At 40.8% G+C, this 27447-nt stretch overlaps 1 protein-coding gene across 3 annotated transcripts in view; it reads left to right on the top strand.

Annotated features, from left to right (window-relative positions):
• Positions 1-11857: 11857 nt before the first annotated feature.
• The window catches only part of NEK10 (NIMA related kinase 10), a 109798-nt gene continuing 94208 nt past the window's right edge, over positions 11858-27447 (top strand). For all 3 annotated transcript variants that reach the window (XM_056857366.1, XM_056857367.1, XM_056857369.1), the window contains exons 1-9: positions 11858-11932; positions 12230-12290; positions 15369-15502; positions 16839-16937; positions 19527-19611; positions 21089-21130; positions 22495-22573; positions 22944-23011; positions 23766-23845. In XM_056857366.1, the coding sequence (XP_056713344.1) occupies positions 11859-11932; positions 12230-12290; positions 15369-15502; positions 16839-16937; positions 19527-19611; positions 21089-21130; positions 22495-22573; positions 22944-23011; positions 23766-23845 (722 nt within the window). In that variant the 5' untranslated portion in view covers position 11858. The remainder of the gene's footprint in view (positions 11933-12229; positions 12291-15368; positions 15503-16838; positions 16938-19526; positions 19612-21088; positions 21131-22494; positions 22574-22943; positions 23012-23765; positions 23846-27447) is intronic.

Below are 27447 nucleotides of genomic sequence, written 5' to 3' on the forward strand. Positions count from 1 at the left end.
TTGCAAAGTTTTCAGTACATCAGTCTCCCTTTGTGTGCCATTTCATGACTGACTGCATTTTCAAACCATTCCCACTTCATGTTGCTGTTTCATAGATTTCTAAATTCGTATTTGTGGGAATAATGTCTTCATGTGAAAATTATATCATTTCAATGCTATTTGATGCCTTTAAGATAGATAGATATATTCCAGTCTCATTCTGCATAGTAGATACATTCTCAGTTCTAATCCTTACTCTGTCATGTTCCACATCATGGAAAAACCCAGTAGCCCTTACTGAGGTCTGTTATAAGGCTTCCCTCTCTACACCATGTTTTAGTTATACTGTTTCCACTGAAACGAATGAGGCTGCTTCCCCAGACAAGGCAGTGGGACTGGGACACAGATTTAGGGCTCTGCATTAGGATGCCAGTTTAAATTGTAAACATAAACAGAATTGTGTTGGTTTTAGTAAGCATCTTCACATAGATTCTGATCATCTAATAAGTTCCTTTCTTCTGCACATACATAAATGCTATTGATGACTGAAGATAAGTCCAGAGAGGTGAGTAAAATCTTTAGACTAGTTTCTCATTCCCAAACCCTTTATTTTATTTTTTTAAAAGTGGAACTTTTGCTATAGTATTAGGATCAGTATTTGTTAGATTGGCAGGTAATCATGAGCTTTGCACTTTGTGGTTCAGATTCCTTGCTCTGTAAAGGGGAATATTTGATAGCATATTATTAAGATACATGCCAGATAGCTTGAATATTTAATTATATACACAAACAATATTTGGGTATTTAAAATGTTCCATCCTTTCTGGCAGAGCATAATTTAGGAAACATAGCTAAAACAGGTGACCTAGTTTTAAAATATGTTCAACACGGTAGCTCAGTGTAAGTCCCAATGAAGTCAACAGCTCTTAAATCAATGGAGTACCTTATATGGAAGTAAGTTATGTTAAAATTCATGGGACTTAACTTCCAAGTCAGTGAATCCTCCATTTAAACCTCGAATACATCGCAACGCTTCGGTGACTTCTCTGTTTACTGTGATGATAGGTGAGAAAGCTTTGCTTGTTCGGGAGCTCCATGAGCCCATGAGAGATTCCATGCCTACTAAGCAAACGTTGGGCTAGGATTATTGGGTACAACATTAATTTAGCTTGGTATATGCATTGACAGAATGGAAACATTTTATTTAAAGATAAACATCATAATATCTTTTATCAGTTATCATGCTTTTGTGAAAATGCCTCTGAAAAACCATGAGAAAATAGCCATTCACCTCAGAATACAAGTATCACCAGTTATATCAACCATATTTCCATAATGTAGATGTTTTGCCAGACTTTTCATTTTCCTATGAATATCCCACAAATACAAAGCTTAAATAATTTTCATTGTTGTCTTTAGTAGAACCCCATATTTTAAAATCGGTCAACAATTAGATATTGATAATAACAGTTATTATTATTCATTTTTTTTCAAAAATGCTGCTAAACATATTCTGAACACAAATAAAAGGTTTGTGCTACTAAACCATAATACATGGGAGTAAGGACAATGTCATTAAACTGAAGTAAAAGCTGAAGCCTTAAGCGCCATCAAATTAGCTTTGCACTCTTGGTTTAGCTTTGATACTACAATTGGGAACAGTGTAGCTATTTTTCCCCCTTCTTGGATGTTTGTATATTTTGTGCCTTAGCTAGCCTTCTTCAATTAATATGCACTTTTTAAATAATGTGAAGATCATGACAGTCTGTCAGTTATACCCTTATCTCACATATGTTCAATGTCTTTAACAATTATGTTTAAAATAATTCATTCTGTTTTGCTGCAGTCAAGGGAGAATCATATCTGTAAGTGTATGCGGCTTTCACAGAGTTGTTAAGCCATGCTACTGTGTATGTGGCTTCAAAGTCTTCCATTACTGTAAACCTGCATTTTCAGAGGGATGTGGTAACTATTTGCAAAGACCCAAACAGATTGTCGTGAATTTTTAACCCTGTTTTCAAAGCCGAGAATTTTGTATTACTGAATAGTTTGTATCAGCTTTTCAGTGCCAAAAGGTTAATTAGTTTTAGTCACTTAAATGATGATGAGAAAATTATGTAGAATCATAATATTTAATTTTCTTTTTATTAGAAAAATACTAACCAGTGCCAGGAATCCCATGATCTGCAATGTAGTTTACATTGATTGTTCCAATGTTGGTCGTTAATGTATTATATATTTTAACCTTTTGATATCAGGTATGTCCTGATGACATGCTGAAAACACCAATGGTAACTTCTATCTAAATCTACTGCTTATTTTACTTCATACAAATGTTATTTCCTTCTCTGTAATAAAAAGGATAGTATTAAAGAAAGACAGTGAAGGACATAGCTATTACTGTACGTAGATATAAATGTTGCCTTATTACGTGCAAATGAGCAGGGGTAATTTACTGTGCCCTGATTCACCTAAAGTAAACCTAATTTAAAGCCAGTATATTTTCATTAAACCAGTAGAATAAATAGCTGAACACCTTTTGTATACCTTATTCACCTCCTGGGTTGTGAAATTAGATTCCTGTGTACATGACTGTAGAGCTACCCTTAGGAAACTGCTTTTTAAAATGTCTATAATGTTTATTTTTAAAAGTGAATGTTTTACAGAGAGTATCTGACTTTGAATTTGATTTAGATATATTCTGCTAAAAAAATGACTACCCCGTTTTGAGTCAGTACTCTACAACACATTAAATTAGATTAAAAGGTTCTGTTCCATGGATGGTGGAACCTTCTTCTAATGGAAGACACACATTCTACCAGTGGAAGGCTCCTTGTGCTAGAAGAAGGTACCGCCATTAGAGAATCAGAACCCCTGGGCCTAACCAAGTATGTTTGATTTATATAGGGACAGTGAGAATTGTGTTCTAGATGTGAACACGTTTCTCATTATCCTTTAATTTGCAGTTCTTATATATTGCACATTATATTTCAGGTAAGTCATTCCAGGTGATTAAGGTAACATAAAATGTGCAAAGTAGTGTGACAATATTATTTTGCTGAGCATTTCCTTTGCTTTTAGCCTCCAACAGAACATTTCCTTTTTATTCTCATTTCAAATGCATTTATCTCTATGTACAGTAGTCTTGTAAAATGTACTCTTTGTAAAGGTAGGTTCTAAATGTAAAATGTCCATGGATAGGTGTGATGCATTACAAAAATGCACTGGTCTGCATTGTGTAAAAGGGTTGTGTATTGTACATAAATTTTGTAAATGAATTGTGTTGAAGTCACCTGTTCAGAATTTCTAGATCATTAGCCCAACATGCTGAATGTATTTTTCTTTTTGTTCTGTTTGGTCAGTAATTTAATATTTTAAAAATGATTGCTGTAGGTGCCATCCTTTACTTAATACCGTACAGATGTTGTGAGCAACCATTTGTTTTAGTGAATGTACAGGCACCTAATTGTGTGTCAATATATACTTGCATTCTGAATACAGATGTCTTGTGGTTTTACTATTTGACTTTTTTTTTACTTTGTATCTTTTTAGTGAACTTGTCAGTTATAGGAAACTTGGTGTGAAAATAAAGGTTTTCATATTTAGAACATATTGTCACTATTTGGCAGTTTTGGAGTAATGTATTTAATAGCCTGTTTTTTATAATGCAGTTTATTAATCAGGAGATACATTGTAATATTTCCCCCTTTTGTTACTGATGCTTTGTTTTGTAAACATGTCTTCCAGTGTTCAGAGCATCTAGCTGAACAAAAACATTTACTTGGACTTGAGGTGTAACTATACACTTTATTCCAATTTTTATGACAGTTTTCTAATTGCATATATTTCCTTTTATAATAAAATCCAAAGCAAGTTGACACTGTTCCAAATGTAGAAACAATATTTTATTAATTTATATAATGCCTACAAATTTTTCTCTGATATGTAATGTGAAAAATCCAGCCTTTACAATTTGTTTAACGTTTGTTGCAAAAACTATTTTTTGTAATGTTTCACAAAGTTGACAAAAAAAGCAATAAAATGCCACTGACTTTAACAGTTTGGTTAAATCTTTGATTCCAGCTATGTGGTGCTGTTATGCAGGATGTCTATAAACTGGTATAAACCAGAAAGATACACCGCGGGCGGGGAATCTCTGCAGATCTTAATGTGCTTTTATTTAACTATTCTTGGTTAGGGTGAAGGTGTTTGCAGTTGCCAAAAAATATTATTCCAGAAGCCACTGAGGGCTTGAAATACAGTATGCTGCCTTGATATAGTTCATAACATATCAAGTCAGCACACTGTATTTCAAGCCCTCAGTGGCTTCTGGAATAATTTTAGCACTATGATGCCACTGCAGCATAGATAACCATATGTTTGGGATTGGGAATATGTTTGGGATTGGGAATATATATATATATTGATTTAAGCTAGCAAAATGGACCGAGGTTGTGACAGAAAGACAAGTACTAGTTTAGAAGGATCCTGGGCATGAAAAGGATAGAAGAAATCACTGTGCATTCGCTCCCATAAGTAGCCATTTACTTAAGTGATTAAAAGGGTATTCACAAAAGCATTAAGATTGGCTAACTGCTCTGCTGATGTCATAAATTTCAGGGAGTGTGGGAGTGGATTCTGTATCTTCCTTTACAACCTTGTCAGTTGCAGTCTGTCTCCAGAAACTATTGGATCAACTAAGCCTGCTCCTGTATGCATAGGTTGTTCTTGAGTTCTATTTCTTGATGATGCCATAGCATAAAACACCTCAGGGTCTTAGATTTACTGATGTCTCAAGAAGGCAATACTAAAACAGTATTTTAAATGGTGCTAATACTGTCTCCCCCCCACACCAAATTTCTCTTCTATAGAAGGCTCTCTAACTTGGTTTTCATATGTACTAACTCTAGTACATTTGGTAACATACGAACTGTAAAAAGACAATGCCAGTTATATCCGTTGCTGTTATGGTTTTTTTTTGTGTGTGTGTGTAGGCGTATGGAGTCTGAAGGATTTTTGTTGTTTTTTTTGCATAAGGGAACTAGAGAAATATTAGGTTGGATCCAGCCAGTTTTTTCATTCCCTCTTGCCCAATTCCTCTCCTTGCTACAGCTCCCATCTCACATGGCTTTTCTTTATGGAGACCCAAGATATCCAACACAACCTTTTTTTGGTGGTCAAAGGGTGGGCCCTTCCTTCTATTTTCCTTAGCAGAAAAGATATCTCAAACCCATTCTTATTGCAATGCAAGGATGTGAATGGTACCTTAGACATAAGCATGAGAAATGGTAGGAAATAGATTTTCTGCTTTATTAGGTTTGTATACTCCAGTGTCCTGACCTGGATGGATCTCAGAAGCTAAGCAGGGTCAGCCCAGGTTAGTACTTGGATGGGAGACCACCTAAGAAAGTCAACAGTTGCTATGCAGTGGCAGGAAATGACAAAGCATCTTTTGCCTTGAAAACCTTAAGTCACCATAAGTCAGCTGCAACTTGACAGCACTTTCTATCACATACTCCAGTATTCCCACATTAGGATAAAATATGGATTGGCTTATTTAAAAATTTAGGAATTTATGCTTCATTAATTGAAATATGTTGGTTAGAAAACATGGCAATCAAGCACAACTCATGAACAGATGGAGCTGCCATATATGGAATCAGATGTTTCATCTTTCAGTGTCAGTATTGCCTGCTTAGAATGGCAGCATCTCCCCAGTGTCTCAGGGAGATTTCTTTCAGATCAGTTGCTACTTGATCCTTTTTAACTGACGAGGCTGGGGACTGAACTTGGGACCTTTTGCATGTCAAACAGATGCTCTACCACCAAGGCAGGGAGCCCCTATGAGCCTTATCTAGGCCTTGTCTAGGATTGCTAATTGGCCAGGATTTCACTGTGGTTACAAAAGGCTTTTTGAATAGTAAACTCAAGGTACATCTTGTAGGGCAACTTTAGCGTATCATCATCAATGTGTATTCATGAGGACTCATCCATATTTGCAAATACTGGGGAAAACATCTGTTCAAATGAGGCTTTAAAAATATTGGAACCCTCAGGCCACGTCATTAGAAATAATTTGAACAAAATGGGACTCAAATCCAAAGCTTCAGTGTTGGAGCATGATCTTGGCAAAAGTTGTGTTCTCTGTGTTGATTTGTCTTCTCTCTCTACATCTATTTTTAAAACAAAAGATACCTTTGAGGAGTAACTCCATACGCAATTCAAGCTGACATGTTCTTAGAACCCTTTACAAAAAAACTGCCCCACTCCCTTTTTTTTTAAGTGTCGTTAAATTTTTTTGCCTCTAGTAAAGGAACTAGAATGCAAGAATATTTTAAAACAAGCTGCTGACAAGTTTTAATCCTTCCTACTAGAAAAGGAATCTTAAGAGATTATACACGAAGGCATCACATTTCATATACCTGTACGCCCTTAAATCTCAAGTTTTAGCATATAAACTACTTATTCTGTCTTTTATAGGGAAAAGATGCAAACATTAATGAAAAATGCTAGAAACAGATCTGAAAGCATTCCTCAGTTTGATCAAAAACTGGAGTCAATGCATGCTTTGAGACATGTATGATTGATTAGACAAGGATTACATCTGATACTAGGAAGAGTATTCATTGCTGATACTATATCAAATGATGTGCTTTTCTTGAAACAATATGTACATGTTCCATAAATATAAACACTAAAATTCCCTCTAAATGGTGCACCAGGTTACTTAAATGTTGAATCTGTTCCAAAGAAACTCAACTCTTGTTCAGAGTCGTGATAGTAGTACACTTTCATTAAATTTCGACATGCCTAACAATGTGTCAGAAATGTGTTTTATGTGTACTTCACAATATGAACTGGCTGCCTATAAGTTTCTGCCACTGGTTTTGATTCTATAACAAGCAGTGCCTAAGCAATGTAGCCCATCTTGGAGACTGTCATCTCCCCTTTCATTCTCAAAAATTTCTACCACTGCTGAAGTGTAAAAGAAAAACATGTATGAGTGGAATTATCTAAGACCTGAATTTCTCACCGGCGGAGGACAAGGTGTTGCAACTGTACCACATGGGATGACTGAAGATTTAGCTGTATAGAAGGTAAGATCTTATTTGAACTTTTAATTAAGTGCAGAACCACCCCTTTCCCTCAATGTTTACTATTACTTAATCATTTCTTTATTTCTTGGGCATTCCTGGATACTTAAATTGAATAACATTCATTAAAAAAATTAACCCAAAGCCCGGGTGGGATTGCTATGAGTGGAATGGCAGTCTAAAGTCAATGGCAGTTGTGTTTCAAAACATTTTCTAACTCTAGAACCATTGGTTTATATGCTACCACTTCACTCAGCTCAGTGCAAAGCCTTTCTCCAGAGCAGAGTGAATCTTCTGCTACAGATTCTGTACTTAGCAGAGTGCAAGAATCCAATTACATGTTACTCCAGAATCTATGTTGTGTCTTCATGCTCTTGGAGGGAGGGGGGATGACATCATTCCATCATCCTACAGTAGGGTTGCCATTACAACTGATCTCCAGCCGATAGAGATCAGTTCACCTGGAGAAAATGGCCGCTTTGGCAATTGGACTCTATGGCACTGAAGTCTGTCCCCTTCCCAAATCCCGCTCTCCTCAGGCTCTGCCTAAAAAACCTCCCACCAGTGGCGAAGAGGGACCTGGCAACCCTATCCTACAGGAATAGTTGGATCCAGTGGTTCTTTTTAGTGAGAAAACTGAGCCCCTAGTGAAAAAGCCACTGAAATTAAACCCTAGCTTTTGATTTTAGCCAGCTTTATTTGGGCTATATAATGTAATGTCTTGTGGATAATACATTGTGTACCTTGTGCAATTCTGTACTCCCATGGAAACAGTATAAATTAGATATTTACAAGAGTAGCATGTTTAGGGGCTAGGCTCTGGGAGGCCAGGGTTCAAACCCCTACTTAGCCATGAAACTGACTGGGTGACAATAGTCCAGGCACAACCAGAGCTGTGAGGATAATGCTCTCATGCATTGTGAAGAAGGGTGGGATTAAAAGTGTCAGATTTGGGCTGTGTGTGTGTAAGACGTACGGAAGGGCAGCAGTACGCAGCGATCACAAAATAAGCAGGGGCACACTATCTGTTCCTTCACGGACTCCTGGGACCAACGGCGGGCGTATGTCTTGGGCTACGTAGGATGTGGTGCATCGCTAGGGGTGGGGCACACTCGCAAACGCTGAACGCCAGGTGTAAGAACCGGCCCCAAGTCCAAACGCCCCATCTTTTCAATTCTTTCACATTACACCGAGAGGGCCTCCCGTATAAGCCTGGGGGTTCGTGCGAGCCATCTGGAAAACTCTTAATTAGTTTGTCTTCCGTACCAGATTCTTCTGTTGCCTTGTTCTCCACCTTCCTCGGTTTTGTACCTCTGCGCAGACGGCGAGGGAGAAGCGGGGGGCGTTTAAATGGCCGAGACCTTATCTGCTCCGAGGCCAGGTGCTGCGCGTTCCTCGGAGAGCTCTTTTCAATTCTTTGTTCCTTTATGACGTACGATCCTTTCGAGAGCACGAAATGAGAAACGGTGCAGGCCTTTGAAAAACGATATTAAATTGATCCGTTAGTTTCGTGAGGCCGACGAGAAGCGACGCGACGCCTCCCCGGCCCCAACCGCCTTCCCAAGCTGCCGGCGTCAGGTGGCCTCGCCCCTTCCGCCCTTCACAGAGGAAGAGTCGCATCAGCCAATCAGGAAGTGGTTTCGCTGGTGACGTCATAGCTTCTGCTCCCGCCCGCCTCCCGTTTAGCGCGAGAGTCCGCCACACGGCATCCGGGCAGGAGCGGCTTTTCCGTTCCCATGGTGACAGCAGTGGTGTTATCCGTCTCCCTGGAGCGACGTCGCCTGCCGCTGGGGAGCCTAGTGATTGGCCAATGAAACCGACCTCTTGGGCAAAGCGCCTTTTCATTGGGTAGCTGGGCGGTGATGGTGGAGGAAAGGGGACGAGCGCTTTGACTTTGGGGGGGGGGGAGAACCTTAAACCGGACAGGTACGTTGCTACCGGAATTCGAGATGCAACTGGCGGATACCGGAGAGCAGCGGCCCCGCCCCTTCCGTCTGCGCGAAGTAAGTAGAGTGGGGAGGGAGCCGTTAGAAGGGGCGTGTCTGGAGATTCCCGTACCCGTTCCTGTCGTCGTTTCGCTCGAGGAAAGCTCACGGTCCCCTCGTGAGCAGAGCCCCAGGCCCGTTTTCAGTGACAGGGCGCAACCTTGGAAGACAAAACAATACCGCCTCTGATCATGCGCAGAATGTTTCTTTAATGTCTTACATTCACCAGTGTGTAACTACAGCCAGTGCACAAGACTCTGGTACTAAACCTATGCACATTTATTCGGAAGTAAACCCTGCTTCATTCAGTGAGAGGTACCCCCCTGAGTAAACATGCATAGCTTTGGGCTACATGGCCTCCAGGTCAGAAGCTAACTTCTGGGTTAGGTAAAGTATGAACTAGTCCACCTCTGTGTTGTACGTTAGTACACATGTAACTTTTTTCTGAAGGTGGCCATGCAATTTTATCATTTATTTTTTTTACAAACCCTATTCAGGGTAACCTCACTAGCAAAACCTGTTCTCTGTTTGCTTCCTTTTGCTGAAGCTGCAAATTCTGTCTCGGGCATCTGCATTTCCCAGTCCTCATCTAGGGCACTACTTCTGTTTTAACTGTTTGAAGAATGTTTAAAATAAACAGGTACAATTGGATCAATGCAGCTTTATTTTGGAGGCTATACCTCTGCATGGCATCTGAAACATTAGAAAGACCTTTCCATAAAAACATATGATCAGAGCAGTGGTCCACATTATCCAGCATCCTTTTTCACAGTTGCTCTGGAGGGCCAACAGAAGCTAAGCCCTTCCACAATGTTGCCTCCTAGTACTGGTATTCAGAGGCTGCCTTTTCTCACCATGGCTAGTGGCCACTCAAGTATCTTTCCTCCATGAATCTGTCTAGTCCTTTTAAAAAGCTGTTTATGCTCATGGCTGTCATTACACCCACTGGCCATGAAGTCCACAGTTTAATTTTTAAATGAGTAAAGAAATATTTTCTTAGTCCATCCTAAATCTATTACCCAGCAACTTCATTGGGTGCCCATAATTTCTAGTATTATGCCCCCCACCCTGATGCTCAATTAGCTGTCCTTTAGGAGCCAGGCCAAACATTTCTTTTTAGCCATACTTTTAAGTAGGGGCTTTATATTTAGCTGTTTACAGTCTGCTTCATAAGGTAAATCTGGTGGTACCTTAAAGACTAACAATTATTTCAGTATGAACTTTCGTGGGTCACAGGCACCCTACTTCATCAATGAGATATGTGATAGAAAACAGTCCTGGGGAATTTGTATGGGTTATGTGGAGGGGGAGTCAAGGTAGGGTTGCCAGCTCCAAGTTGGGAAATACCTGGAGATTTCTGGGGCGGAGCCTGAGGAGGGCAGAGTTTGGGGAGGGGAGGGACTTCAATGCCACAGAGTCCAATTGCCAAAGCGGCCATTTTCTCCAGGTGAACTGATCTCTGTCGGCTGGAGATCAGTTGGAATAGCAGGAGATCTCCAGCTAGTACTTGGAGGTTGGCAACCTAAATCAAGGGATGGTGTGAATTACACTATTAGCCTTTCAAGTGTAGATCTCAGTGTAAGCGGAAAATGGAAGAGTTGATGCAGAAAGGATAGGTGTAAGTCTCTCCATAAATCAACAGAGTTAGAAGTTAAATATACTGGATGGTGAGAGAGGTCAGAGGTTCAAACAGATAAGCAAGTAGTTCAAGTGATAATTAACACATTGTTAAAGGTTATAGTCTGATACAATAATAATGGCCAGTTGAAACCCCATCAGCATATATTAAATTCAGGACTTTTGCAGATGCATATATTTAATGTTAGGTGTAGCTCAGTACTTTTAAATTTTTTATTGAGGGATATAAAAAGTCCTTTTTGAAAGAACATTTGGCCTGTTTATCATTAATAAGTGGATTAACAGGTCACTCAGCTTCCTCCTTTTCCATGTTTAAGTACTATAAAGAACTGGATTTTGCTGTTATGTGCTGTGGCATTGATTCAACCAGTTCCATGTGCACAAGAGTATCTTATGTTTCCTGAACAGTTTTGCATGCTGTGTGAGGGCTTTTGAAATGCAGTTTATTGTACGGTATGGCTGTGGGTTGTTCAAAGAAACCTGTCTGAAAAATTCCATGGATTAGTGCAAACTGTTAGGCTACTGTAGAAGCTCTTTAGATTTCAGGGTATACATTACAATGGCTGCTCTTTTTCACCTCTGGAGCCTTTTCCCCCTCTATTTCCTCAGATATATTTTTCTCAAGATTTATTTTGTTTTTAGAATCAGTGTATAAAGTGTGCAACCGTGAAGATTCTGATAACTAAATAGTAATTTTTTCCAGGACTTTCTCCGCATTTTCTGTCTGGAATCTTTTAACTGAAGATAGAATATATATACGGTAATTGCTTACATTTTTAAAAATTATATTTCAGCTGATGGGGCAGGTTCATCAAGGAGCACCCTTAAGATAGGTTGGTCTGAGACATTTAAGGCCTTTAAGGGAAAATCCTGGAAATAACTGTACTGAGAGTTGCTGAGCCCCTTCAACATCCCCCTGAGCCATACAACAGCTGGGGTTCTATTGAATGATGTCCAACTCCAAGGGCATGCCCTCCTGGGGGGGGGGGGCTTCCCCAGCTGTACAGCTGATAAATGACTGGCTTAGGTGAATGCCCTGTGTTTGTCTTCAGTTGCTGAAGATTTCTACTGGTACAGTCCCTTCGCTTGTTGACAAAACAATAACTTAAGATTTTCTCTTTCAAGGTATGAAGTGTTAAGACTGATGCCTTGATGTTATACAATGCCGGATCAACCCAAGAAGGGGAAACCTACAGAAAAGCCAGCAGATACCAAAGCTCAGGGGATCACTTCTAGGTACTATGCTTTATGTTGAATGTCAGTTGTGACTTACTCGAGTTTACACCAGCTGCCAAACTGAATAGTTGATTCTGAAATGCTATGTGTACGTGGCCATGGTTACTGTGGTCACCAAGTTTATTCAGACCTTTTAATTTTGACTGAAACAATGGGTTGTTCAAATACAGGGGCAAAAGAGAGTCAACTGCTGAGGCAATACCAGAAAGGTTCATTTCCAGCAAAACAGTGTAATTTAATTTCCATTACCTGTTGATGATAGACCATTAATAGACATACAATTATGCTTTCTCCTAGGGATTACTCTGATCTTAAAAGGCTTCTGGAACTTCTCAATGTCCAGTCAAGCAAGCACCAGGTATTCTAACAGTCATTATTTTGTGTTCATAAAAATCAGTTGTAATTCTCAAATTGCATGTTGTTGTAAATATTTAGAATTAATTTTTGAATGGTGAGCTTCATTGTGTCCTGTTCTGTCTGGCCATAACATCATTTTTAGAAATGGAAGATCCAATGTTCTGTGCTTCTGTTCAAGTTTTTGTGGTGTTTACAAAATAATTCTGCTTAGTCAGTGTAGTCAGTGTCTTCTGCCGAGTGGTGTCAGGGTAATTTAGATGCTTAATAACTTTATCCCTTTCCATATCTGTTTCCTGTTTTCAGTAGATCAGGTTTTGTTATGATATTTTGTAGTGAAGTGTAAAAGATCCATATTCATAAATATATCAGGCTAGGATTAGGGAACTGCCAAGGTAAGAATAGAATACTTTGTGTTCAGGGACTCTGTGTGTGTGTGTGTGTGTGTGTGTGTGTGTGTGTGTATAGACAAAGTGCAATAGACAGACAAACCACCTATAAAGCAGCTGAAGAGTTTTATGTGGAACGCTTTTCACAGTGAGTTGGATCCAGACTAAATTTTCTAATGGCAGAATGGAGCTTTGCTGCCTTCCCCCTCCCACTGCAGCCCATTGATCTCCAGAAAATGCTGCTCTTGGAGGACAGAGGACCCAGAGGAATTACATGAGGGGGTCTGCTGCTAGAAAGGGGGAATCTGAAAATTGCCAATTTAGTCTGGCGTCAACCCAGTCATCGTATCAGAAGCCTAATGATTTCTCCTGAATTGTTAGAGTGGGTCTTGTCCCTGGTCAAATGCTCTGTGCCCTCTAAATGCACCCATATTGCAGTCTCTGCTCTATATTATCTGTAAACATTCCTGGAGCAGCTGTTGACTGAAATAATTGACAAATACAAGTGTCAAACAAGGTGAGCAAGAAAAACTATATAGTTCAGAGTGCCCCCAGATTTGTTGGTACTTTGTGCATTTTTCTGATTTTGTGAAAGGGTGATAGTCACCACCACAAAATGACTACCATAAGAGGCAGGACCGATCATAAAATGGCCACCAAGGGGGCAATTGTAAAATGTCGGGATGGGTTCAGGCAAGTGTGGCAGTCATTCTTAAATCCCCGCATCTCTTCCAGGGCTCTGAACCAATCCTTGTGACTTGGGCTTCATGCATATCCAAGTGATGCCAGCCATTCAGAGCCTGTGGAACTCCACTGGATGGGAGGGGGTGAGCCAGCTTCGGATTAAATAAGGGAAGAAAAACTTTTTCCCCTTTGGATAGGGATTTCAATGCTCTGAAAGGAGAGTCCGCTTAGCCAGGCTTTTATTTGGCTTTTAATTAGGGTTTGAGAGTCGGCTTAGGGAAGAAAGCTTATTTTATTGTGACAAGCATCTTGTTGAGGGCCCATCATTCCTAAGTGGTGTGGGTAGGTTCTGTGGAAAGGTGCTCTGTGTGGGGAAAAAAGCAGCCTTGAACCTGCTGAGGTATCCTATCCACAAAAAGAGGAATCAGATCTCCCTTCAGGGTTTATTTACTTTGCTTGAGAGCCAGCTTTAATATATGTACTGAAGTCATGCATAGATAATATTTACTGTGTTAATTACTTTATTTTCTGTTAAATAAATCTTTGTTGTTCATCTCCATCTGTGTCTTGTTTGTCAAGTCTAATGTTCAAGGAAAAATGATCTTTGTTTACCTCACATATAAATACAGCCTTGGTCTAGCCGGTTTCCAAATAAGAGACCTTTAGGGAGCACATAGCTTACAAGTTACCACTCCGAGAGCTTGTGTCCCCCCTTTTTTATTTGATTGTGGGCTGTTGGGATTTAAGGAACCCAGAGGAGAGGCTGGGGTGGGGGTGGGGATGGATATTCTTCAGGCCAGAAGGCTGTAGCCTGAGAGTCTCCCCCTTCTCTCTTACCCCACAGCCAGCACACCAAGCATCATCCTATAAGGAAGCAGTTGCATCCAATTGGATACATCCAAAGGCAGCGCCTTTTGGGGTCAGCAATGGCCCTTTGCTTTAAGGAAGATACAAGAGGGTACTTGGAAACACCTCTTTGGGCACTTTATACCAATATGGATTTTTAAAAGTGCTTGTATGCGGAAGGCCTCTTCTAACTGCAGGAACCACTTCAATTTCAAGAGCCAGCGTGGCGGAAGTGGTTAAGAACGGTGGTTTGGAGTGGTGGACTCTGATCTGGAGAACCGGGTTTGATTCCCCACTCCTCCACATGAACGGCGGATTCTAATCTGGTGAACTGGATTTGTTTCCCCACTCCTCCACATGAAGACAGCTGGATGACCTTGGGCTAGTCACAGCTCTCTTCGAGCTCTCTCAGCCCCACCTACCTGACAGAGTGTCTGTTGTGGGAAGGGGAAGGGAAAGTGATTGTAAGCCGGTTTGATATTTTCTGAAATGTTAGAGAAAGTCGGCATATAAAAACCAACTCTTCTTCTTCTGTGGGTTTTTTGCTCAGTCAGGAGGTGGAAGATATGTTCCAAATAATTGGCCAGGCTTTAGCCCACTTTGTTACCTGCCTTCTGTAAAAGTGTCAGACCTTTACTGAGCAGATGCCTTATTTCTAGGTCACAACAGCTACTTAATTGAGGATCATATTTCTTAGATTCTGGTCTGATTTTCATGGTGTTTTCAGCTACACCCTGCAAATAGGTTTTCCTGCTCAGCAATGCAAAACAGCCCTTTCTGCTCAGGATGCTCTCTGTGTGTTCAGCCCCCATTTTGAGAATGCTGAGTCCACTTTTATGCCCTCTTTTCCTGAACATGTAGAACAAATCTGAGCACAGCCATGGAGAAGAGGCATTAGGCAGGTGTTTTGACTCTGAAGAAGGGAGCTTTGAGTCTCAAAAGCTGATGCCTTGAAAATCATGTTGGCCTAAAGTGGTGCTTGACTTGAATCTAGGCAGGTGCAGAAGCTCCCAGAGTGGTTACAATGCTGCTATATACATTGATATTTTTTACTTTGTTACCTGGCCTTAGATTATCCGAGACACCCGTAACAATCCCTTATGTTACTCTGGCCTGGTTAATTACACCATTTGCCTTATGTTAAACCTTTCTTGCCTTTGCAGCTGCCAGCCCTTAACTTTGAAAGTGCTAAAAATAGCGTGACGAAGTCCGAGCAATATCCCAGCAATGCTTGTGGAGAGAGATGTAGAGGTCAATGGCAAGAATCTACTGAAGCTGTTGAGCTTGAAAACTTTAGGTACAGTGCAAAAGCTGTATGGTGTGCGTGTGTGGACTAGATTCAAATCTTGTCCCATCCTTGCCCCCCCCCACTCTGCTATCAAGCATGTTATATAATTTAGCAGAATAATAAAGACCTTTGAACTCTAACGGTAAATGTTTATTTTATTTTATTACTTTCTTTGTAGTCTGCTTTTCCCCTGAGAGTGAAGATGAATTACATGTTCATGTTTTTTATACTTTTGTCCTATATATGCAAGGACACACAGCGTTTCTGTGTCTTGGTCATTCTGAACTTCCAATGCACAGACATAAGTTGACCAGAAAATGGAATTTCCAAAGTGAATCTTTGGGATGACCTTTTGTGATAGGGAGAGATTACCTTGGAAGCCAGTGTTTTCAGGCATAACATTCAACTTGGTGTCCAAGAAGGACAGAATCTGTCTATCTGTCTTCCTTGCTTGCCAGTACATGTTATGCACTTACAATTGCTGACAGGCAGGTTTCTGGTCTGCCCTACTGGATGAAGAAGTAACAGGGTTAGCATTGCTTTACTCACTGGGCTGGATAGTGAGCAAATGTGCGTTTGGGTTCACCTGTGCTTGGCAAAGACCATCCTGGCTTACACAGTTTGCTGCAGCTGTTTTTGGAGGAGGGTTGAGTAGTTTATGAGCCATATTCTGGGGCACATTTCCAGTTTGTTCATGCTGTTTTCTTGGCTGAACTAAAGGCAGCAGTGGATATTGAGGTGTTCAGGGAAGAGATATCTGCCTCTTCAAACCTCTTTCCTGCCACTATGCCTTCTGATCCTAATTTCTGATGTTTTTACTTCTAGTAGTTTGTTACTAATTGCTCCTGCAGCATTTTGAAACTATTTGTTTAAGCATTGTTAGCTTGCTTTGCTCAGAGGTAGAACATGTGCTTGGCATGCAGAAGGCCCCAGGATCAATCCCCAGCCTCTCTAGTTAAAACAGTCAGGTAGGAAGTGATGTAAAATACCTCTCCTTGAGACTCTGGAGAGCCACTGCCAGTCAGACAATACTGACCTTGATGGACCAAGGGTCTGATTCACAAGGCAGTTTCATGGTTTCATAGAAAGCTCCCTAGGCTGTTCATGGTTGAGCAGGGGCTCATACCTAATTTTCTCTGGGGTAAATCTAACTCTTGGTGCGCTTAATCGTGCTGTTGGCAGCCTCATAATCTCCATGTTCATGAGACATGGATTGGCCCCAGGTTATTTAAGTCGAAATTTGAAGTGTGTTTTCTGCATTGCATTTCTCTGCTGCATTCTGCAATGTTACGATTAGGAGTATTTGTGCCTTTTCCCAACTCTGTCTTTGCCTTTCTTCCCTTAGTATGAATTACAAGAATGAGAGAAATTTTAGCAAACATCCTCAGCACAAGTTGTTTCAGGATATCTTCGTAGCCTTGGTTAAAAAACGGCTTAATTGCAGGTATGAAACATGGACAACCTTTAGAAATGGTAGAAAAGCTTCCAGCGGAATTGGAGATGCTTATGTTGAACAACTGAGTTGTAATCATGGACATACAGGGTGCTGCTGTTACACAATGCCAGGTGTTAAATCTAAATACTGACAGTACTCTTTAGCTTCATAGACCTTTGTGATAGTAACTTGCATCTGGGCTGCCCTGGCCAAAAATTAATATCTTGCAATTCTTGTACACGAGTCTTAGTCTAAAATTGGGAGGAGAAAGCTGGGCCTGTCTAGATCTGGAAAGGTTGCAGTTTTGCTGACATCTTCCGAACTGAAGCTTTCCAAGATATTTTTTATGCATTGTCATTTAAAATACAGTTGCTGTTTTGTGGATGGCATGCTTTCTGCTTTGAAGGACACCTCTTTACCCTGCTGCCTCCAGAGCTGTAATATTAACTTGTTAGCAGTTACTATTCATAGGTACTTGATGACAGAACCTAACTTCTGCACTACTGCAAAGTGTCAATTCTTGCCATCCCAGTACCTTACATTCTTTGGCTTTGAATGTGGGTGGCATCAAAATGGTCATATCACAGATATTTATTGTGCACATAATTTGGCCAAGAGATGGAATTTTCAAAGTGCATCTTTGGGGTGATTTCTTTTAATGAGGAGAAGTTCTTTAGGAACCTAGAACACTTTTTGCCAACCTGGGCTGGTCTTTATATGGGGAAGAGCCCCATACCTAGACATGGGACTCCACTTTCCCAGGATTGGGATTGATCCAAGAAATGAAGTTTGAATTTGACTGGGCAGCTTGAAGGTAACTGATGCCCATATCTGGCGTGAAGATTAGGAGGTGACACCTGACATTCCAAGGTAGGACAAGCCACCAGCAATGTTGTCTAAGTGTAGATGCGCTCACAAGATTGCAAATATTCTCCAGCCACACCTGTAGCAAGTTTTAAAAAGTTTTAAAATGAGATCTAAATTTAATGTAAACATATTAAAGCCTATATTAACAATGTCTTAAAATGGAATTCAATGGTCCTCTTATCATGTGACAGGATCTATGGCACTGTGACAGTTGTTTTATTCAAGCGTGGTGTAGTGGTTAAGAGCAGTGGTTTGGAGCGGTGGGCTCTGATCTGAAGAACCGGGTTTGATTCCCCACTCCTCCACATGAGTGACGGACTCTAATCTGGTGAACTGGATTTGTTTCCCCACTCTTACACATGAAGCCAGATGGGTGTCCTTGGGCTAGTCACACTCTCTCAGCCCCACCTACCTCACAGGCTGTCTGTTGTGAGGAGTGGAAGGGAAGGTGATTGTAAACTGGTTCAATTCTTCCTTAAGTGGTAGCGAAAGTCAGCGCATAAAAACCAACTCTTCTCTTTCTCCAGTGCCACATTGGCACAAAGCTCAGATTTTTACTGTGCCACCCCAAGTTCCCTACATGAACAGAAGGCTGTAGTCCTGTATGGGCACATTTACATGGGAGAAAATCCTGTTGTTTAGGATTGCATTACATGTTGTGTTTTAGATCCTGACCCTTGAATAAATGGTTACTCTTCTGGGTTAAGAAAGAACCGTGGGACAAATATTTGCCTTTGAGGTTATAAATAAATATAGCACACTAGGCTGCACACTGTATTTATTATTATGGGCTTGATCCAAGTGATAAGTGCTCATTGGTACTAGGATCCTCCTTTCTCCAAAAGGTACCATCCTATATCTGATTTGGAACTATAAACTACACAGCACTGTTTTAAAAATTATCAATTTCCAAAAAGATTAGATAAGTTACTTGAAATCTAAAAACAACATCAAATCCATATGTTGATAATATTTTCTTTAAAAATGGCTAATAAATTAAGCATGAGTTTCCAATTTAAAAAACCTTTCCCCCCTTTGATAATGCTATATTGGGCAGTTTGCCTCAATCTATGAGGGTATGTTGTAGATATTACATCATGGTTTAGTGTGAAGTGCATGGTATTTGTGTTGTAATTAAATTACAGTGCCACCCTAAGCAGGTCTACTTAAAATCCTACTCAGACTTGGTCTCAGGAAAGTATTCTTAGGGTTGCATTGTAAGTCCCCTTGACTAGGAATTTGAGATCAATCCATGCAGGAACCATGTCCTGCCATTGGGAAATAGACAACTGCGGTGGGAAGAGCCATTGGGCCCTGATTGGCTTTTGGTCCCAAGAGATGGTTCCAAATAACTCGGTTCATGGGAGCCTACTTGTATCTGTTACAGAACAGCCTTTATTTTTACCATGTTATTTTTAGCCATTGGCTCAATTCCCAGGATAGGACCAAACTGTCACACTAATCAACCATATCTATTTCTAGGGGGAATGAGATAGGTGAAAATATAAACAGTGTGTGTGTGTACGTGCTCCCATGATATCAATATAAAATATCATTTGGATTTAAGTAGTTAATTGTGCATTTAATTAACCAAAAGTAGCTTTCTAGCATCTTTATTATGCACTGAAACTTAAAAAAAAAATTCAAACTAATGTTTGACAGATAAAGTTACTCAATTGAAATTAACCTGCAGGGAGCTGATAACTGATTGCTTCTATCTGTTTGTTACAGGGAATGGGCTAACCGAGCTTCGTCTATCCATTTTCTGAGAGTTTTAATATGTATAAGATTATTAATGAGAGATCCATACTTTCAGGTTGGTTTGCGTATAGATTTCCCCTCTTGTACCATAAGATCTGGGCATAGCGTACCAGTATTTCCAATAGGGAATCTGTAACTTGCTGTTTGAAAACTAAGGCTTAAGAATGGCTGAAGTTGATGCTAAACTAGCAATTTGGTATGTGTCATTTGCAAAATCCAGTGTAGCTGTGTAGTTTGGGGAGTGGCATTCCAAACATTTTAGCATGGAACAGCTGTGAAAGCATAGAAATTTACTCTGGTCTCCTACTGACTCATAGCGCCTTTCCAGATGTTTACTTATAGTACCATAAATGGCCATTTGTTTCGCTTTTAGTGGAAGAAGTCCACGCAGCAGGTCTGAGATGTTTCCAAGTAATGCTTAAAAAAAACCTCTGTCACATCTCCATGTGAAACATTACGTGCAGCACTACAGTTTATCTGTAAACAGGATCCTGGGCTCATTTTCCAACAAATTCCACAGTGACTAATTCTCACAGAATATTTCTGAGTTGAGGTGTATACCAGATCACTTGAAAACATCTGTCTGGGAGCAAAGAACATTACTTTCAATGTGGTCCTTTGTGACACAGAAAAAATGAGCCCTTCCCCAAGCCTGCTCATCCACAACTCATTGATGTTGTTGGGTCTCCCGTTCATTCCCTCCAGCCCCCCCCCCCATTGTTAAAGTCCCCTGAGGGAAGGACAAAATGAATCTAGACCATGTTATTTTTTTTTACTCTTTCACCTGCCTTGTTTTCCTCTCATACATTTCCCTCTGCTCAAAGGTGCTGTTGGCCCCACAGAAGAAAACATACCCATGTGGGACTTTCATTTTTTCTGTATGAAGCACACAGTGGTTTGGAGGAATGGAATTTGCAGTGGAATCCTAAGCAGAGTTACACCCTTCTATGTTGGTTGATGTGTGTGGCTCTGTTTAGGATGGCACCACTGGATTAGGAAAGTGGCATGGGGAAAATGATAAAAACTATTTACCCCAGTTCCAGTCCACTGTCTCCCATTAAATAGCACCAGCAAGGGAAATGAGTCTCCTCAGAGACCTGAAATAAAGTTGAAGTGAGGCAGTATAAATTACTTTCTTACCCATTGCACCCATCTGGCAATGACTGAATATTATTTGCAATACTGAATCAACATGTCCTGTGGGATGATTACACAGTGAGTAACTGTGGGTAGAAAACCATAGGTACACAATGAGTAGTAAAGTATTTGTTACTGGATTGCTGGGTATGGCTGGGATGAGATTGCTACTGGAAGACATGCACGCTTTCTACCCACAGAGTCACGCTGAACTCATAAGGCTTTAAAGTAAATATAGTTATGATCGGGTTCGTTACGTTTGCTAACTTAAAATAGCTAGGCCTTTTAAAGACTAGTGAATCTAGACTGGAGGGCAACCTAAGGTGAGAGGGTAATTTCAGTCTTTTTGAAGTATGGCATACTTAATTTTTTTGTTTTTGTTTTTCTTTGTCTAGGAAACACTCCACAACCTAGGCGGAATTGAACATTTAGCACAGGTAAAGTTCTCTGTCTTGCCACAGATCTTTTGTTCTGCGTTAAGTTAGATTTGTAAAGACAGGAACTGGAGTTACGATCAGACATATTAGTGTTGTGGTTGTTGTTGTTTTTTAAAGAGAAGGCTATATGATCCTCTGTCAACATGTGATGTTTCCAGGGGGGATATAAAACAATGACAGTTGTAGGTGAACTGGGTTGCAACAGTGACTGTCCTTGCAATTTGGTTAAACTCCAAGTGGCTTACTTCAGAGACCAGGGCACCTGCTTTGGTGATGGATGGGAGGAGAATGCAGATTTGCAGGGCAGGGTCATCTGGCATGTACTTGCTGTTTGACTTCTGCAGGGCAGAACAAGAATATGCAGATGCTTAAATGACACTCAACCCAAGTACAGTCCATTAGTTCGTTTCAGTGGTACTTGAGTGTGTCATATAGTTTTGCATGTTTGACATGCACCCACTTTACATACTTTGATGTACTTATAATACATGCCCACTGCTGAAACCAGTGCTAGGAAGCAACATTGGGGAGGGCCTTGGCCTCTTTGGCTGTTACCGCACTAGGTATTCCCAGCGATGTATTAAGAGTTTGAAAATGTTATGAAAAATACTGTTCGCACTTTCTGTGTATTCCCACCAATGTATTAAGAGTTTGAAAAAACTGTTATAAAAATACTGTTCGCACTTTGTTTGGCCCCTTTAGCTGTGAAGACGTCTTCCAACCTTTTTTTAGCCGTGTCATCCAAAAACCCTTTTAAAGCGATTTTTTTTTATAACATTTCCAAACTCTTGATACATCGCTGGGAATACCTAGTGCGGTAACAGTGTTTGTTGGCCTTCTAGGGCAACTCTTAGGCCACTGTGCGAAACAGAATGCTGAACCAAATGGACCGCTGGTCTGATCCAGAAGTGCTCTTCTTGCGTTCTTATAATATGACTAGGATTGATATGGTAAGAGGCAACTAATGATCCAATCTGAAGTGCTGTTATTCAGTAGTCGGTGAAGGGTGAATGAATTCTTACTATTATGTAGAACTGTGTTGGAAGAGAGATGGTGCATCAAGTGGGTTTTTCTTCTGTCTTGCCTCTTCCTGAAGAGCAATGTCCAACTTTTTGGGATAAAAGTTACTCCAGTGAGCTAATGTACCCCCCTTGTATTTTCCTAATGGGACAGCATAAAACTGAATTGTTTGAGAACCTCTAACTTGAGCCTATTAACACATCCTTTTGTGGTAACTACTGTAATTTTTGTTTCATAAGTCTGCAGCAGGATGTGAAACTAGTGTGCCCTCTGCTGGTCACACACACGCATGCTATTTTGAATTTGGATCTGCTTTATCATTCCCATGTTTTCCCACTCTACAGTATATGGAGACAGTAGCAAACGACTATCTCAGATATGGAGAGGAACAGCACAATGTAGACAAACTGGTCAACTTGACATGTGAGTTCTGATTAATACATACACTTTCTGCATCTGTGACTAACAGGTGAAATGTACATAAAGATTCTTGACGTAGTTGTCAAAATGCTCCTGAGTTGTGATGCTGTTGTTGCTGTACAGTTGCTGTACAGTTGCTGTACAGTTGTACAGGACGCAACAGAGCATTGGCAGATTAAAAAGTAAAGCATTGCTCTGCTGGTTTTGCTACATTTGTGAGTCCTCCTATCTTCACATATTTTGTGGTATGAATTTTTCATTTCATCATGGAATCTACTAAGCAGAGCATGTGGCTGTTTTGGATTTATACTGTTATTTAAAAAAAACTTTTATGAGAGCTGAGTGGTTTATTCAGTTTTTTTTGCCTCCACAGATATTTTTCAAAAACTATCTGTTGTTAAAGAACAAAGAGAATGGGTTATAGCCAGTGGAGCACATAAAGTAAGTCCAGGGATAAATTTATAGCCAGCAGTGGCAGCTTTCCTCCTGTTTCTCACATTTTCTTGCCTGGAGGCAATTCATACTTAGCCACTTGCTGTTCTTGTCTATGCTGCTTCAAGCTACCTTAGAATGAAACCAGCACCTGTGGTTCTTGAACCTCCGGGGTGTAGAGAGAGAGAGAGCGCAGGTCCACAGCTTTGCCTTTCATGTCTGGGCACCTTCTTCTGTGTGGTTTAGAAGTCCCCATGTCTTTGATCCAGCCTAAATTAGATACTTCTGTGCTCCATAGATTCAGTAGGAAAGAACTAAATATGAGGTCATTGACAGTAAGAGGACATCAAGTGCCATTACTTGACTGGGTTATGCCCTAGGCTTGAGAGCTAGTGTACTGATTATTTTGTTTTATTTTTACTTGGCCTGCAGTCCACATTTCTTGCTCAGACTCTAGGGGGAATACAGGGTATAACACAGTGCAGACAAACAGCATAAGCCAACCAGCCTGGGTTCAAATCCTCATAATGCCATGAAGCTAGCTAGATAACCTGGGGCCAGCTCACAGGGCTGTTGTGAGGATAAATTAGGGAAGGGAGAAGAACCATGTCTGCCACTCTGAACTCCTTGGGAGAAGGGCAGAATGATAAATGTACTTGATAGGTAGAAGTTAATAAAAATTTGCCCATATTGCAACTGTAATATTATCTCAGTCAAAGAGATAATTTTGTTTACCTTTAATCTTTCTGGGATTTTTTTCCAGACTTTAGTAAATTTACTTGGAACCAGAGACAATAATGTATTGCTGGGTGCACTGCTGGCTCTTACTAGCTTGGCAGAAAGGTATGTTCAGTCTGGTACGCTTTGCTTTGTTGCTAATGCTTTATGTGGCTGTAGGGAAACTTGTATAAGGAGACAAATACTGGTAATCAAGTTTTACTTCCCAAATTGTTTAAACCCTAAGGAGTATGCTTAGATTTTTACCTTCCCTCTTCTCCCTCCCCAGCAATTCATTTCTGTAATGCCTGTTGTGTAACATGTGGGTAAATGTCACATGTGCCTAAAAGGAATTTAATGATATGATTGCAGGTGAGTGAATCTCTCACATGTGCCTTTGACTTTGTGAAGCTTTTGTTTTAGTGTGCATGTCTCTTTAAGTCTTTGGAGGCTGTGCACTCCCTAATTATACAACTCCTATGTAGGAGCACACATCAGGCAAACTTTTTTTTAATGTGGTGAACTGCAACAACACCTTTTCCCACAAGAGTGCTTGTATGATTTTTTTTTAAAACTTCCTGTTTCAGTTTATATTACTTTAGGCTTCTGTTTTTAATTCTTTGAAATCAGAGTGTTCCGTTTCTCCTTGGGCAAGCACATTAATCCAGACATTTTTAGTGGGGAAAGCAGCCCTGCTGTCAGTGCAAACTTGTCCCTGTCTCTCACAAGCAAGTACGGTTATGTTCAATGGGGTGTACACGAAGGTAACTAAAAGGATTTCAGCTTATGTCTCCTTCTGTTAAACTCTTCCTTCCTTTATCTATTGCAAATGGATAAATTCAGACTGGCAGCGGCTCGCCAGAGTCTCAGGCAGAGATCTTTCGCATCACCTACTTGCCTAGTCCCTTTAACTGAAGATGCCGGGGATTGAACCCAGGACTTTCTGCATGCCAAGCAGATGCTCTACCACTGAGCTACAGCCCCTCCCCTAAAAGATGCAAGAGCGTTGTATGATGGTTCAGACGTGACTGTAGCACTTTCACTGACCAGGTGAAAAAGCCCAAAGCAACCCTGCTTGTGCTCAAACCAGTGGGACAACTTCGGTTGAACACAGTAATGCTCATTAGTTAAAGGCTGCATCATGAAGTGAAAACTGATTTGTGTGAAGCAGCCACCGTGTCAACCACTACAAACAGAGCTGTCATATTACCACAAATGGCCTGCTTTCCAATGGAAGCCCATTCACACATTCAGATGTAAATCAAATGATGTGTGTACATGTATGGATCATCAGAGCCCCAGGGTCATGCACAGCCACTGACTTCTTGCTCACAAAATCTTCAGCAACAGTCCCTTGATTTGCTTCAGAGAAAGACTAGTAGATGTAACAGTGTAAGGGTGAAGTTGGACTCAGGGAAAGGTGACACTGGCCTGAAGGCCCAGTCTGTTCCATTGTTACTGCTTATGCCTTAATAGATTAAACATTATCGTTAGCCTCAGATCTGTATAATTGTTTGAGAATGGACATAGACAGTGACCTGAGGCAGGGTATGTGTTACAGGCCTTTTCTACCAACTGAGGAGACCCACACAGCCTCTTATAATTTTGGGGAACCAGATTTGTTTTAAACTGTAAAACCTTTCCCTCAGTTACAAGATTTTACTAGGGTAGCAAGCGTGACCGCTTTGGGTTTGCTGCCATGAGGTAAGCTTTCTGGCGAGCAAGTAGAACATGAAAATCACTGAGGCGGGAGTTGTATGTAAATAATAAAGAAGATTTATTTATTTACAGGTTGGTTTTAAAGAACAGATACAGGCCTTCATGTTGTCAAAGGAGAAACCTGACTGAGGCACATAAGTTTGAGATAGTTATGGCTTCAGAGTGTAGTTTGAATTCCCTTCAATGCTTTCAGACACAGACATTTGCTGACTAGCCACTAGGCTGGATCCTCTCTCACACCCAGGATTCCACACACACCAGCCTGCCCTTTCCCAAGAGTCAGGCTAAATGGTACAAGGTCTGCTCATCACCAGAGACAGGCCTAACAACCGGGTACTCTGTTCTCTCCCAGAGGTAGAGCAAAACCACTCTGCAGCACTACCAGGCTGAGCTACCCTTCAAACTGTCTCCTGTTTTGCTGAGGGAGGCCGAAAACTATCGCTGCAGATCTCAATTATGACTGCCCTCTCCCCGAGGCAGACCTGAACTAACTCCTGCTGGGCTTCCCTCCAACATTTTATCCCCCCTCTGAAAGGTGATTGGATTCTGGAGCAGCACTCCCATAGGCTCAGCTGAATGGCTGCTTTTCCCTTCAATGGCAGGACAGCCTCCAGTCTGTCACAGTATGTATGTCTATAGTTCCCTGGAATTTGCTGCCTGTGCAATTCCATCAGTTCTCCTGAATTTGTGCTGGGTTCCTGTAGCCTTCCAAGTGCAGTTCACAATGCTAGTTGAACCTGAAAAGCCTGGGCCTTAGGAAGGATTGAGTGTTTGCCCTTAACAATATCATAGCTACAGAGTATGAATGACAAGGACATGTAAAGATCAGGTGCTCTGGAATTATGCAACTCATTTCACCCAGAGGGTTGACAAAGGCCAGGCCTGCCACCTCAGTATAAGATTGTGGCTTGGCATTAGCCTGATTTTGCATTGGTATTACTTATTTAAATTTTTTTTGGCATTTGAGACTTGCACTTTAAACAAAAGGGTATAAATACTTTAAAGGTTTTTACATACACTTCCACCAAAACTGCCCTAGAATTAAAACAAGAATAGCAGAAAAGCAAATTAATGAGTTAAGAGTCAATTAACTGTTAAAATACTAGTTTAAAATTTCAAGGAAACTCTATTAATGAAGAAAACCCCACCCTCCTATAAAATCAACAACCATAATATAGAAGGACTACACAAGACTTAAACGAATTGGGAGAATAGAACATACCTGCCACTTGTGCTTGAAGGATAATGCAGGCAGTGCCAGGCAAACATGCCAAGGCAGTGCCAAGCAAATGCCGGCAGTGCCAGGCAAATATACCAAGGGAAAGTGTTCCATACTTTTCTGTGGTTGTACTGCATATCTATTAGATCTTGATCTTTGAAATGGCCTGTGTTGCTGATCTCAACTAGTAGGAGGGTTCATATGGGAGAACCTTGCCCTTCAGATTCTTTGGTCCCAGACCAATTAGGGCTTTGGTCAAAATCAGTAACTGGAATTATGCCCAGAAGCAAAATGGAAGCAAACATAAATGACAACAGTTAAACTGTGATCTGGTTTCAACAAACGTTTCTGCCTAAAAAGTGGAAGGGGGCCTCCCTATGCTGAGGATCTTAGGGCCTGCACGGACAAAAGCCATGTGGGACATGGGCTGTAATAAGGAGGAGATTTAGGTGTGCTTGAGTGTAAAATAGGGCTGTATCTAACTATATTCATCTATACATAGCATTAGATCCAAAGCATCCCTAGTGGAATTGTGCTCATGCAGCTGGGCTTTCTTGCCTCCCTGTTCCTGTTGCAAGCCCTTTGCCTCTGATAAGCTGCTCCCGAGAATGACGGGATCATTTGGGACAGTGGTATGTGGTGTGAGAGGGCTACAGTTGGTGTGGTAAATCTGGGAATTGGGGACCCCTCCCTTGCACAAGTGAAATTGCCTTCTGTTTCCACAAGAAGCTCTTACAATCCAAGGCGTGGAGTGATAATATTAACTCTGATACAGCAGAGAACAGCTACT

The sequence above is a fragment of the Euleptes europaea genome, chromosome 11, assembly GCF_029931775.1.
Source record: "Euleptes europaea isolate rEulEur1 chromosome 11, rEulEur1.hap1, whole genome shotgun sequence".
Classification (NCBI taxonomy): Eukaryota; Metazoa; Chordata; class Lepidosauria; order Squamata; family Sphaerodactylidae; genus Euleptes; species Euleptes europaea.